Source organism: Somniosus microcephalus, chromosome 21 (genome assembly GCF_052327205.1).
Source record: "Somniosus microcephalus isolate GS21.2 chromosome 21, FLI_Smic_1.0, whole genome shotgun sequence".
Classification (NCBI taxonomy): domain Eukaryota; kingdom Metazoa; phylum Chordata; class Chondrichthyes; order Squaliformes; family Somniosidae; genus Somniosus; species Somniosus microcephalus.
Window position 1 is genome coordinate 79,266,327 of NC_141007.1, and position 12,907 is coordinate 79,279,233.

General features: G+C 46.0%; 1 protein-coding gene across 1 annotated transcript in view; it reads left to right on the forward strand.

Annotated features, from left to right (window-relative positions):
• The window catches only part of pctp (phosphatidylcholine transfer protein), a 56,408-nt gene extending 43,938 nt beyond the window's left edge, over positions 1 to 12,470 (forward strand). The window contains exons 4-6 of the mRNA XM_085964025.1: positions 1,414 to 1,579; positions 9,550 to 9,617; positions 11,470 to 12,470. Coding sequence (XP_085820151.1) covers positions 1,414 to 1,579; positions 9,550 to 9,617; positions 11,470 to 11,565 — 330 coding nt within the window. The 3' untranslated portion in view covers positions 11,566 to 12,470. The remainder of the gene's footprint in view (positions 1 to 1,413; positions 1,580 to 9,549; positions 9,618 to 11,469) is intronic.
• Positions 12,471 to 12,907: the final 437 nt, after the last annotated feature.

A 12,907-nucleotide genomic window follows, 5' to 3' on the forward strand; every position in this document is an offset into this window, starting at 1 on the left:
TGTAGTGATTATTGTAGCAGTATTGCAGAGGGTGCGGTAGTGATTATTGTAGCAGTATTGCAGAGGGTGCGGTAGTGTAGTGATTATTGTAGCAGTATTGCAGAGAGTGCGGTAGTGCAGTGATTATTGTAGCAGTATTGCAGAGAGTGCGGTGGTGTAGTGATTATTGTAGCAGTATTGCAGAGGGTGTGGTAGTGTCGTGATTATTGTAGCAGTATTGCAGAGGGTGCGGTAGTGTGATTATTGTAGCAGTATTGCAGAGGGTGCGGTAGTGTAGTGATTATTGTAGCAGTATTGCAGAGGGTGCGGTAGTGTAGTGATTATTGTCGCAGTATTGCAGAGAGTGCGGTGGTGTCGTGATTATTGTAGCAGTATTGCAGAGGGTGTGGTAGTGCAGTGATTATTGTAGCAGTATTGCAGAGAGTGCGGTGGTGTAGTGATTATTGTAGCAGTATTGCAGAGGGTGCGGTAGTGTAGTGATTATTGTAGCAGTATTGCAGAGGGTGCGGTAGTGTAGTGATTATTGTAGCAGTATTGCAGAGGGTGCGGTAGTGATTATTGTAGCAGTATTGCAGAGGGTGCGGTAGTGTAGTGATTATTGTAGCAGTATTGCAGAGAGTGCGGTAGTGCAGTGATTATTGTAGCAGTATTGCAGAGAGTGCGGTGGTGTAGTGATTATTGTAGCAGTATTGCAGAGGGTGTGGTAGTGTCGTGATTATTGTAGCAGTATTGCAGAGGGTGCGGTAGTGTGATTATTGTAGCAGTATTGCAGAGGGTGTGGTAGTGTGATTATTGTAGCAGTATTGCAGAGGGTGTGGTAGTGTAGTGATTATTGTAGCAGTATTGCAGAGGGTGCGATAGTGTAGTGATTCTGTTACTGGGCTTGTAATCTAGAGAAGGTGGGTGGAGCAGGCTCAAAGGGCCGAATGGCCGCCTGCTCCTATTTTTTTCTAGAATGTGAGTTCAAATCCTACCATGGCAGTTTGAGAATAAAAATCATTTAAAATCTGGAAATAGAAGTGATCATGAAACTGTCGGATTGTCGTAAAATCCCAGCTGGTTCACTGATGTCCTTTGGGGAAGGGAATCTGCCGTCCTTACCCGGTCTGGCCGATATGTGACTCCAGACCCACAGCAATGTGGTTGACTCTGAACTGCCCTCTGAAGAGGCCGAGCGAGCCACTCCGCTGTATCAAGCTGCTAGGAATGGGCAATAATATTGGAAATGCTAGGTGAAAAAAGACCAAAGTCCATCTATTTTGTCTTGTACCATCCTGGTAGTCGCAGGATACAATGATAATTGAGTTGTTGACCAATAAATGCAGCCTTGCCAGTGACGCCCACATCCCGCCAATGAACAAAACATGTCGTCATTTTGAGACTGAGTGGTTTTTTCCCTAACTTCACCCTCAGTACGTTTACGCTCGTGAGCGTCATGACTTGGATGTCGATGGACGAAAAATTTGGGTGATTGTGGCAAAATGTGTGCCGGGTTTACCAGCGAAATCTGGCATCATCAGAGTGGAGGATTATCATCAAACAGTGGCGCTGGAGGGTGATGGTGAACGAGGCACCAAAGGTACATCTCCGAGATCTTCATCTCAGTATTGTCTACTCTCAGATCTCTCAGACGCGTAATGGGGACATCGCCATTTTTCATAGTGTGTCCATCGGAGCTGTGAAATACTGGTGGGTACAGGTCTGTCACTGTATAACACGGGTACAGTACTGGTGGGTACTGGCCTGTCGCTGTATAACACGGGTACAGTACTGGTGGGTACAGGTCTGTATAACACGGGTACAGTACTGGTGGGTACTGGCCTGTCGCTGTATAACACTGGGGTACAGTACTGGTGGGTACAGGTCTGTATAACACGGGTACAGTACTAGTGAGTATAGGAATAGGAAGATAGAACAGATGAATGCGTGGCTAAAGGGATGGTGCAGGAGGGAGGGCTTTAGTTTCCTGGATCACTGGGTCTGCTTCTGGGAAAGGTGGGACTTGTACAAGTCGGACGGTTTACACCTGAACCAGAGGGGAACCAATATCCTTGCGGGGAGGTTTGCTAGCACTGCTGGGGGGGGTTTAAACTAACTTGGCAGGGGGATGGGGTACAGAGTGGAGCTATAGTAGGGGGTGATTTACAGCCAAATACGGAGGAAAAAACAAGTCAGCTGGGAAGGCAGAGCAAATATGTGAAGGCAAAAGGGAATATGGCAGGGCTGGAAGGCATTTATTTTAATGCAAGGAGTCTTGCAAATAAGGTGGATGAACTGAAGTTGTTGTTGAACACATGGGAGTACGATAGCGTTGCTATCACGGAGACATGGTTGAGGGAGGGTCAGGACTGGCAGCTCAATATTCCGGGGTATAGAATCTTCAGGCGAGACAGAGGGGGGTGTAAAAGGGGAGGGGGTGTTGCAATATTAATTAAGGAGTCAATTACTGCTGTAAGGAGGGATGATATATTAGCGGGTTCCTCTAATGAGGCCATATGGGTAGAACTTAAAAACAAAAAGGGGGCAAGCACGTTGTTGGGAGTGTACTATAGGCCCCCAAACAGTCAGGGGGAGATAGAGGAACAGATATGTAGGCAAATCTCAGAGAAGTGCGAAAATAATAGGGTAATAATAGTGGGGGATTTCAACTTCCCCAATATAAATTGGGATAGTCAGAGTGTGAAAGGCTTAGAGGGTGCAGAATTCTTAAAGTGCATCCAGGAGAGCTTTTTGAGCCAACATGTAGAAAGTCCTACAAGCCTACAAGAGAGGGGGCGGTACTGGACCTAATTCTGGGGAATGTAGCCGGGCAAGTGGTGGAAGTGTCAGTAGGAGAGCATTTTGGCGACAGTGACCATAATTCGGTGAGATTTAAGGTGGTCATGGAAAAAGACAAAGACGGCCCGGAAATAAGGGTTCTAAATTGGGGGAAGGCCGATTTTAATACGATAAGGCAGGATCTGGCCAAAGTGGACTGGGAGCAGCTACTTATAGGAAAATCCACATCAAAACAGTGGGAGACTTTCGGAAGGGAAATAGAGAGAGTACAATGCCAACATGTTCCTGTAAAGGTCAAGGGTGGGACCAACAAGCAAAGGGAACCTTGGATGACAAGGGATATGCAAAAATGCATTAGGAAAAAAAGGGGGGCTTTTGGCAGTTACAAAAGACTAAAGACGGAAGAAGCCCTAGAGGAGTATAAAAAGTGCAGGGGCGTACTTAAAAAAGAAATTAGGAGGGCGAGGAGGGGCCATGAAATAACACTGGCGAGCAAAATAAAGAAAAATCCTAAGATGTTTTATAAGTATATTAAGGGCAAGAGGATAACCAGGGAAAGGGTAGGGCCCATTCGGGACCAAAGTGGCAATCTGTGTGGAGCCAGATGATGTAGGCGGGGTTTTAAATGAATTTTTTGCATCTGTGTTCACTATGGAGAAAGACGATGTAGACATAGAAATCGGGCAAGGGGACTGTGACATACTTGAACATATTAGCATCGAGTGGGAGGAGGTGCTGGCGGTTTTAGCAGGCCAAAAAGTGGATAAATCCCCAGGCCCGGACGAGATGTATCCCAGGCTGCTGTGGGAGGCAAAGGAGGAGATTGCAGGGGCTCTGACACAAATTTTCAGAACCTCTCTGGCCACAGGGGTTGTACCAGAGGACTGGAGAACAGCTAACGTAGTACCATTATACAAGAAGGGTAGCAGGGATAAACCAGGGAATTACAGGCCAGTGAGCCTAACATCTGTGGTAGGGAAATTATTGGAAAAAATTCTGAGGGACAAAATTAGTCTCCACTTGGAGAGGCAAGGATTAATCGGGGATAGTCAGCATGGCTTTGTCAAGGGTAAATCATGTCTGACAAATCTGATTGAATTTTTCGAGGGGGTGACTAGTGGGGTGGATGAGGGAAATGCTGTGGATGTGGTTTACATGGACTTCAGTAAAGCTTTTGACAAAGTCCCGCATAGGAGACTGGTCAAGAAGGTAAGAGCCCATGGGATCCAGGGTGCCTTGGCGCGTTGGATCCTAAACTGGCTGAGTGGCAGGAGGCAGAGGGTGATGGTCGAAGGTTGTTTTTGTGACTGGAAGCCTGTGTCCAGTGGGGTACCTCAGGGATCGGTGCTGGGTCCCTTGTTGTTTGTGATCTACATAAATGATTTGGATGAGAATGTAAAAGGTATGATCAGTAAGTTCGCAGATGACACGAAAATTGGTGGGGTGGTAAATTGCGAGGAGGAAAGCCTCAGGCTACAGGACGATATAAACGGGTTGGTCAGATGGGCGGAAAAGTGGCAAATGGAATTTAACCCTGAAAAGTGCGAGGTGATGCATTTTGGACGGACAAATAAGGCAAGGGAATACACAATGAGTGGTAGGACCCTAGGAAGTACAGAGGGTCAGAGGGACCTTGGTGTACATATACATAGATCCCTGAAGGCAGCGGAACAGGTAGATAAGGTGGTTAAAAAGGCATATGGGATACTTGCCTTCATTAGCCGAGGCATAGAATATAAGAGCAGGGAGGTTATGATGGAGCTGTACAAAATGCTGGTGAGGCCACAGCTGGAGTACTGTGTGCAGTTCTGGTCGCCTCACTATAGGAAGGATGTGATTGCTTTGGAGAGGGTGCAGAGAAGATTCACCAGGATGTTACCTGGGATGGAGCGCCTCAGCTATGAAGAAAGACTAAACAGGCTGGGGTTGTTTTCCTTGGAGCAAAGAAGACTGGGGGGACCTGATTGAGGTGTACAAAATGATGAGGGGCATAGATAGGGTAGATAAAGAGGAACTTTTCCCATTAGTAGGGGGGTCAATAACAAGGGGGCATAGATTCAGGGTAAGGGGCAGGAGATTTAGAGGGGATTTGAGGAGGAACTTTTTCACCCAGAGGGTGGTTGGAATCTGGAACTCACTGCCTGAAAGGGTGGTAGAGGCAGGAACCCTCACCACATTCAAGAAGCATTTGGATGAGCACTTGAAATGCCATTGCATACAAGGCTATGGACCAAATGCTGGAAAATGGGATTAGACTGGACAGGGATTGATGGACGGCGCAGACGCGATGGGCCGAAGGGCCTCTTTCTGCGCTGTATAACTCTATGACTCTGAGTACTGGTGGGTACAGGTCTGTATAACACTGGTACAGTACTGGTGGGTACAGGTCTGTATAACACGGGTACAGTACTGGTGGGTACAGTCTGTCACTATAACGGGTACAGTACTGGTGGGTACAGGTCTGTCACTGTATAACGGGTATAGTACTGGTGGGTACAGATCTGTCACTGTATAACACTAGGGTACAGTACTGGTGGGTACAGGTCTGTATAATGGGTACAGTACTGGTGGGTACAGGTCTGTATAACACGGGTACAGTACTGGTGGGTACTGGCCTGTCGCTGTGTAACACTGGGGTACAGTACTGGTGGGTACAGGTCTGTATAACACGGGTACAGTACTGGTGGGTACAGGTCTGTCACTGTATAACACTGGGGTACAGTACTGGTGGGTACAGTCTGTCACTAACGGGTACAGTACTGGTGGGTACAGGTCTGTCACTATAACACAGGTACAGTACTGGTGGGTACAGGTCTGTCACTGTATAACACGGGTACAGTACTGGTGGGTACAGGTTTGTCACTAACGGGTACAGTACTGGTGGGTACAGGTTTGTCACTGTATAACACGGGTACAGTACTGGTGGGTACAGGTCTGTCACACTGGTGGGTACAAATCTGTCACTAACATTGGGGTACAGTAAAAGTGGGTACAGGTCTGTCACTGTATAACACGGGTACAGTACTGGTGGGTGCAGGTCTCACTAACTGCGGTACTGTACTTTATAAAAATTTTTTTTTTTTAATGTGTTTATGGGATGTGGGCGTCACTGGCAAAGCCAGCATTTATTGCTCATCCCTAATTGCCCTTGAGAAGGTGGTGGTGAGCTGCCTACCTGAACCGCTGCAGTCCGTGTGGTGAAGGTGCTCCCCACAGTACTGTTGGGTAAGGGAGTTCCAGGATTTTGACCCAGCGACGCTTAAGGATCGGCGATAAACTTCCAAGTCAGGATGGTGTGTGACTTGGAGAGGAATTTGGAGGTGGTGGTGTTCCCATGCACCTGCTGCCCTTGTTCTTCTAGGTGGAAGAGGTCGTGGGTTTGGGAGGTGCTGCCGAAGAAGCCTTGGCGAGTTGCTGCAGTGCATCTTGTAGATGGTACACACTGCAGCCATGGTGTGCCGGTGGTGGAGGGAGTGAATGTTTAAGGTGGTGGATGGGGTCCCAATCAAGCGGGCTGCTTTGTCCTGGATGGTCTCTCTCTCGGTCTTTCTCTCTCTCTCAATTCAAATTGCTTTATTGGCATGACAAGATACATCTTATGTTGCCAAAGCACAGAAAAACATGTATGATTGAACACGTAAACGCAGATCTAGACATACAGTGTATAGACAAATATACCCATGTATACATAAATATACACACATATAATATGCATATAATCTTTTCTTAGATTTAATGGTCACTGGTTGTCCCTCTGCTTATGGCAAGCTGTAACATAGTTTGCCGCTAAAGTTACGCATTTTCTCTGTTCCCCTAATAGATATGGGAGTTTTTGGTGGTCATTCAAATTTTTGAATTCAGGGCATATTTTTATGAATTTTGGGTAGAAATTCCCCCTTATGTCCTGATAGTTTCCACAAGTTGTGAGGATGTGCCTCTCTGTCTCCACCACTCCCTGACTGCAGTGAGAGCATATCCTGTCCTCTCTTGGCAGCCAGGTCTGCCTGTGTCTACCTTTTTCGATGGCCAGGCTATGCTCACTAAGTCTGTACATTGTCAAGGTTTTTCTCAGTTTGCTATCTTTTACCATGGTCAGGTATTCAGCCATGGTGTATTGTCTGTTTAGGGCCAAATAGCAATCGAGTTTGTTTTGGGTTTTTGTCATTTCTGTCCAGTAGGTCAAATATTTTTCTTTTTGTTTACTAATGATTGTGTTGGGTCGAATTCTCTGTGCTAGGGTGTCACTGTCCTGGGGCTGATTATTATTAGTAGTGTTAGTAGTTACTTCACTGAGTCCCAGGACCAGTTGACTGAGGGGACTCTTCTCTATGATCATCTCTTGGCATTTCAAGGCTTTGTAATGATAGCAGTGGGGGTTGCTCATTTTTAGGTGTTTCCAAAATTTGATGGCTCTTTTTTGGATATTAATTAGTAGTGGATATTGGCCTAATTCTGCCCTGCATGCATTGTTTGCGGTTTTCCTCTGAGTCCGGAGGATACTATTACAGAATTCTGCATGTCGGATCTCAATTGGATGTTTGTCCCATTTTGCAAATTCTTGTTGTGTTAGCGGACCCCACACCTCACTGCCATAAAGTGCAATTGGTTCAGTTACTGATTTAAAAATTTTGCGCCAAATGCCAATTGGAATTTCTATTTGGATTGACTTTTTAATGGCATAGAAAGCCCTTTTTGCTTTCTCTTTCAGTTCATTCACAGCCAAATGAAAATTTCCCGTAGAACTGATTTTTAAGCCTAAGTATGTGTAATTTGTAATTTGTTCAATTTTAGTTGCTCCTAATGTGACGTTTATTCTGGGTCCCTGATGTTTGGATCTTTGCTGGAACACAAGAACTTTGGTTTTTTGGAGGTTTATTGTCAGGGCCCAGGTCTGACAGAACGACTCTTAACAGATCCAGGTTCTGCTATAGACCCTCCTCTGTTGGTGAGAGCAGAACCAGGTCATCTGCATAGAGGAGGAATTTAACCTTGGAGTCATATAGGGCGAGGCCAGGTGCTGTAAATTGTTCAAGTAATTTTGCCAATTCATTTATATAAATATTAGAGTGTTGGTGAGATAGGCGAGCCCTGTGCCACGCCACGCCCCTGTGAGAAATATTTTGTTTGTTTGTCTCCAATTTTAACTGCACATTTATTGTTTGTATACATTGATTTAATTACATATGTTTTTCCCCCTACACCACTTTCAATACGTTTTAAGAATAGGCCGTCGTGCCAAATAGAATCGAAAGCCTTCTGGAAATCTATAAAGCAGGCAAAAATTTTGCTCTTGTTTTGGTGAACATGTTTGTCAATTAGGGTGTGTAGGGTGAAAATATGACCCGATGTTCTATAATTTGGTAAGAATCCAATTTGGCTTTTACTCAAGACATTGTGCTCCTTAAGGAAGCTTATAAGTCTTTGGTTTATGATACTACAGAATATCTTCCCCAGATTACTGTTCATACAGATGCCTCGGTAGTTATTTGGGTCAGCTTTGTCTCCACTTTTGTATATGGGCGTTATGAGTCCTTTGTTCCAGATATCAGGGAAGTAACCGACACTCAGAACCAAGTTGAAGAGTTTTAGGATAGCCAATTTCATTTTATCGTCAGTGTGTTTAAGCATCTCATTTAGGATGCCATCTGCACCGCAAGCTTTTCTTGGTCGCAGGTCCTTGAGTTTTTCAAATAGCTCTTTTTCAGTTATTGGGGAGTCTAACGGGTTTTGGTGATCTTTTATGGTCAGTTCGAGCTTTTCCAATTTTTTACATATTTGATTTTGCTCTGGGCTTAGTGTGTTTTTCTGGTATAATTTTTCAAAATGGTTTTCCCATATGTCTCCATTTTGAATGGGCAATTTGTCGTTTTGTTTTTTGTGTAATGTATTTCAGTTGTCCCAGAAACAATTAGAATCAATAGATTCCTCAATGGAGTGGAGTTTATTCTTAATATACTGTTCTTTCTTGGTTCTGAGTGTTTTTTTATTGTTAGTGCCTGACCATAAGCAAGGCGTAATTCCTTGTTTTCTGGTTGTCTGTGTTTTTGGTTTGATATTTTTCTGAGTTTTTTCCTCATGTTATGACAGTCTGAATCAAACCATTTTTCGTGGTTTTGTGTTTTGTGTTTATTCTTGTGAGATTTCAAGTTCGACATTGATGCCAAATTATCAAAAATATTATTTAGGTTATTCACTGCCCGGTTTACGCCGCCTTTATTGTGAGTGTATGTGTTTTCCAGAAAGGTGTCCAAGAGAGATTGAGTCGGTCTCTCTCTCTCGGTCTCTCTCTCTCTCTCGGTCTCTCTCTCTCTCTCTCTCTCTCTCTCTCTCTCTCTCTCTCTCTCTCTCTCTCTCTCTCTCGGTCTCGGGGTCTCTCTCTCTCGGGCTCTCACTCTTGCTCTTGGTCTCGGTCTGTCTCTCGCTCTCTCGGGCCCTCGCTCTCTGCTAATGATCACTTTCTGGCCTCTTGGATGAGGTACAGGAGGGTAGCTGTCACCTGTGGGACTATAACTCAGCCAGGGTCAGCCCCTTCCTGGGGGGGCAAATTTGGAGGTCTGATGGGCGGGGGAGCTGAGGAGGAGGTGATAGTCACTGACCGTTCACTTTATTTTTCAACCGTCTTAGCCTTGTCCCTACAAAGTTCCAAGTGAAATCCTCTAAGCCCCTTGTGTATTTGACCTGTAATGTTATCGTTTTCAATTACTTGACCAATATTGTTTGTGAAAGAGATGGTATACGGCCCTGTTTACATCTGGAGTTTTATTTTTTCAGTGTTTCTGCATTACTTCGATAACCCTGGGGGTATGATCCCATCCTTCCTCGTTAACTGGGCAGCAAAGGTGAGTGAGTGTTGGCTCTCAGTGATGATGTGGCTTTATGTCTAGGAAGTAATGAGTGTGTCACCGTGCAAGGAATGACTGTTTCCAGCTCCTGTCCGTGAACAAGGAGCAGCACAGGGAGCTGAAACATCTGCAGCTTTGGTGGCAGAGTATTAAGGATGTGTTGGAATCATCAGCCAGCTCCTCCTGTTTGGGGAACAGTGGTTCAGGCAACTGTGGGAGAGAATGGAGGTCTGTCCTTGAATAGCTCACCTCAAGCAGAGTGGCAGTGGGTCAGGAAGGGTGAAAACCAGCCTCCTTATTGCTATCCTGAGACACCTGCTGGTCTGGGCCAGACCTGGCTGTGGTGCCCTACATGGTGGAATAGCTTGCCAGGAGTCATCGTCTTGGCTCAGACCTGACGGATGGCCACTTGGACAAGATAAGGGAGAGTGACTGAGCCATTACCATGGAGGAATCCATACCTTCATGAGAAAAAATAGGAGGGATAATAAATTGTGTTTATGGGGGTCTCCTGTGGAACCATGTTGGTTTTGTTCAGCAAGGATTGAAACAAGCACTCCGATATTGGCCGTGCGTGACCCTCAACATCTCGTCCTTGAGGCAGGTGCCAATGAGATGGGTCTGTTTATAAATCACACACAAGCCATCTTTGTACTTCTCTAACTTTTCCGTTCTCTGTGTTTAGCATGTGCTTGCAGAGGAGGGAGAGAAACTACTTGTGGTCAGACTATGCACAGCCTGATCCCATTCAGTCAGACTATGCACAGCCTGATCCCATTCAGTCAGACTATCCCATTCAGTCAGACTATGCACAGCCTGATCCCATTCAGTCAGACTATCCCATTCAGTCAGATTATGCACAGCCTGATCCCATTCAGTCAGACTATCCCATTCAGTCAGACTATGCACAGCCTGATCCCATTCAGTCAGACTATCCCATTCAGTCAGACTATGCACAGCCTGATCCCATTCAGTCAGACTATCCCATTCAGTCAGACTATGCACAGCCTGATCCCATTCAGTCAGACTATGCACAGCCTGATCCCATTCAGTCAGACTATCCCATTCAGTCAGACTATGCACAGCCTGATCCCATTCAGTCAGACTATCCCATTCAGTCAGACTATGCACAGCCTGATCCCATTCAGTCAGACTATGCACAGCCTGATCCCATTCAGTCAGACTATGCACAGCCTGATCCCATTCAGTCAGACTATGCACAGCCTGATCCCATTCAGTCAGACTATGCACAGCCTGATCCCATTCAGTCAGACTATGCACAGCCTGATCCCATTCAGTCAGACTATGCACAGCCTGATCCCATTCAGTCAGACTATGCACAGCCTGATCCCATTCAGTCAGACTATGCACAGCCTGATCCCATTCAGTCAGACTATGCACAGCCTGATCCCATTCAGTCAGACTATGCACAACCTGAAATAACAACAGAAAATGCTGGAAAAACTCAGCAGGCCAGGCAACATCTGTGGAGAGAGAAATAGAGTCAACGTTTCGGGTCGAAACCCTTCGTCAGGACGAAGGGTCTTTGACCTGAAACGTTGACTCTATTTTCTCTCCACGGATGTTGCCTGGCCTGCTGAGTTTTTCCAGCATTTTCTGTTGTTATTTTGGATTTCCAGCATCCGCAGTATTTTGCTATGCACAGCCTAATCCCATTCAGCAGTGGTAAGGAGTGGCTCTAGACTGAGGGGCTGCACTATTGCTGATGTCACACTCTGCTCCACCCTTCACATGAAATGGCCACTATTCAGAGCTGTGATCATGTTGTGCATATTTAAACTTGTGAAAACTTGTTTCAGGTCATTAACACGATGGTGTTTTTCCACAGACCGGAGTGCCTTCCTTTCTGAAAGCCATGCAGCAAGCTTGTGCTAACTACCCCGAGTACTGCAAGAAAGCTGGGAAGGAGTCACCATACTACTGATTGAGAGTCGGTGCTCGATGAGATGACAAGGTGGCTTGTCCCAACTTTTTTACTTTGCTACTTGAAGATTGTGGCCGGAGCGGAGTGTTTTGGGGCAGTGGGAGATCATTACCTTATCAGTAGCACTGTCACACGCTCACCTGCACTGTATACTGCACCATGCTGCTAGCATCCCTGTCTAACCAGTTCTTAGTGCCACCATCACTGAGTGAGTGACAGCGAACATTGCCAAATGGCCACCCTGTCAACGCAGGGAGAAACTACACTTTCCTAAAGAGGCTAAAGTTCTGCACCCTCAATATTCCCCACACGATGGTCTCACCGGGGAGGGGTGGGAATAAATGGCAGGCGTGGACCAGAGGTTCAACGGAGAGGGGAGAAAATTGGCACGGTAACTTTAATCTCACTCGGACTTCTCCTTCCTGTCTCCGAGTATCTGAACACAAGTTTGTCATTGGCCCATGCCTGGGAGGCAGCTCTCTCCAGCTGCCCTCTTGGTTGGGCTGTGTGTTGTAGGGAGACCTTCAATGAAGGGAAAGGGGATGAAATATTTATAAAAATTGTTTACCCTCTCCTGGATCTGTTCTCCTTTCTCTCACCACCCACACACCCCATTTTCCCTGACGTCACCCAGGGATTGAGTTGGGCTGATTGTTCTCCACACGTGGCCTTCAAATGCACAATGAGGTCAGGCGTGGCACTCTGGCTGGAGGAACTTTAACTGTCCTCAGTGGGGATGAGGGTGGGTTATAAAATATTAACGCACATTCTGTCTCTGCCAGTTCTAACTGGTCTCTGGAAAATAACTTGATGCTGATATTGCAAAATACTGCGGATGCTGGAAATCTGAAATAACAACAGAAAATGCTGGAAATACTCAGCAGGCCAGGCAGCATCCGTGGAGAGAGAAACAGAGTTAACGTTTCAGGTCTGGGACCCTTACATCTCCAGCTTTTTCCAGTTCTGATGAAGGGTCCCAGACCTGAAACGTTAACTCTGTTTCTCTCTCCACGGATGCTGCCTGGCCTGCTGAGTATTTCCAGCATTTTCTGTTGCTGATATTTACTGGTCTTGAGTCAGAGCAGCACAGACTGCTGTCCAATTTAATGCAGGTCGTCCGTTTAGAACTGCGTAAATCACAGTGCTAAACTCCAAGTACTGATAACCTTTACTTTTCCACAAGCTGTAATAACACGCATCACAGTACTTGTTCCTGCTGCAACAGTTATTTCTTTGGCTTCCATTAATCCCCACTCACCTGGAGCAGTAGAGTGCATGTGGAGGTGCGAGGGCCTTTAGCTCCTTACTGCAAATGTACAGCATCTAGTTCCGTTAATGAGTA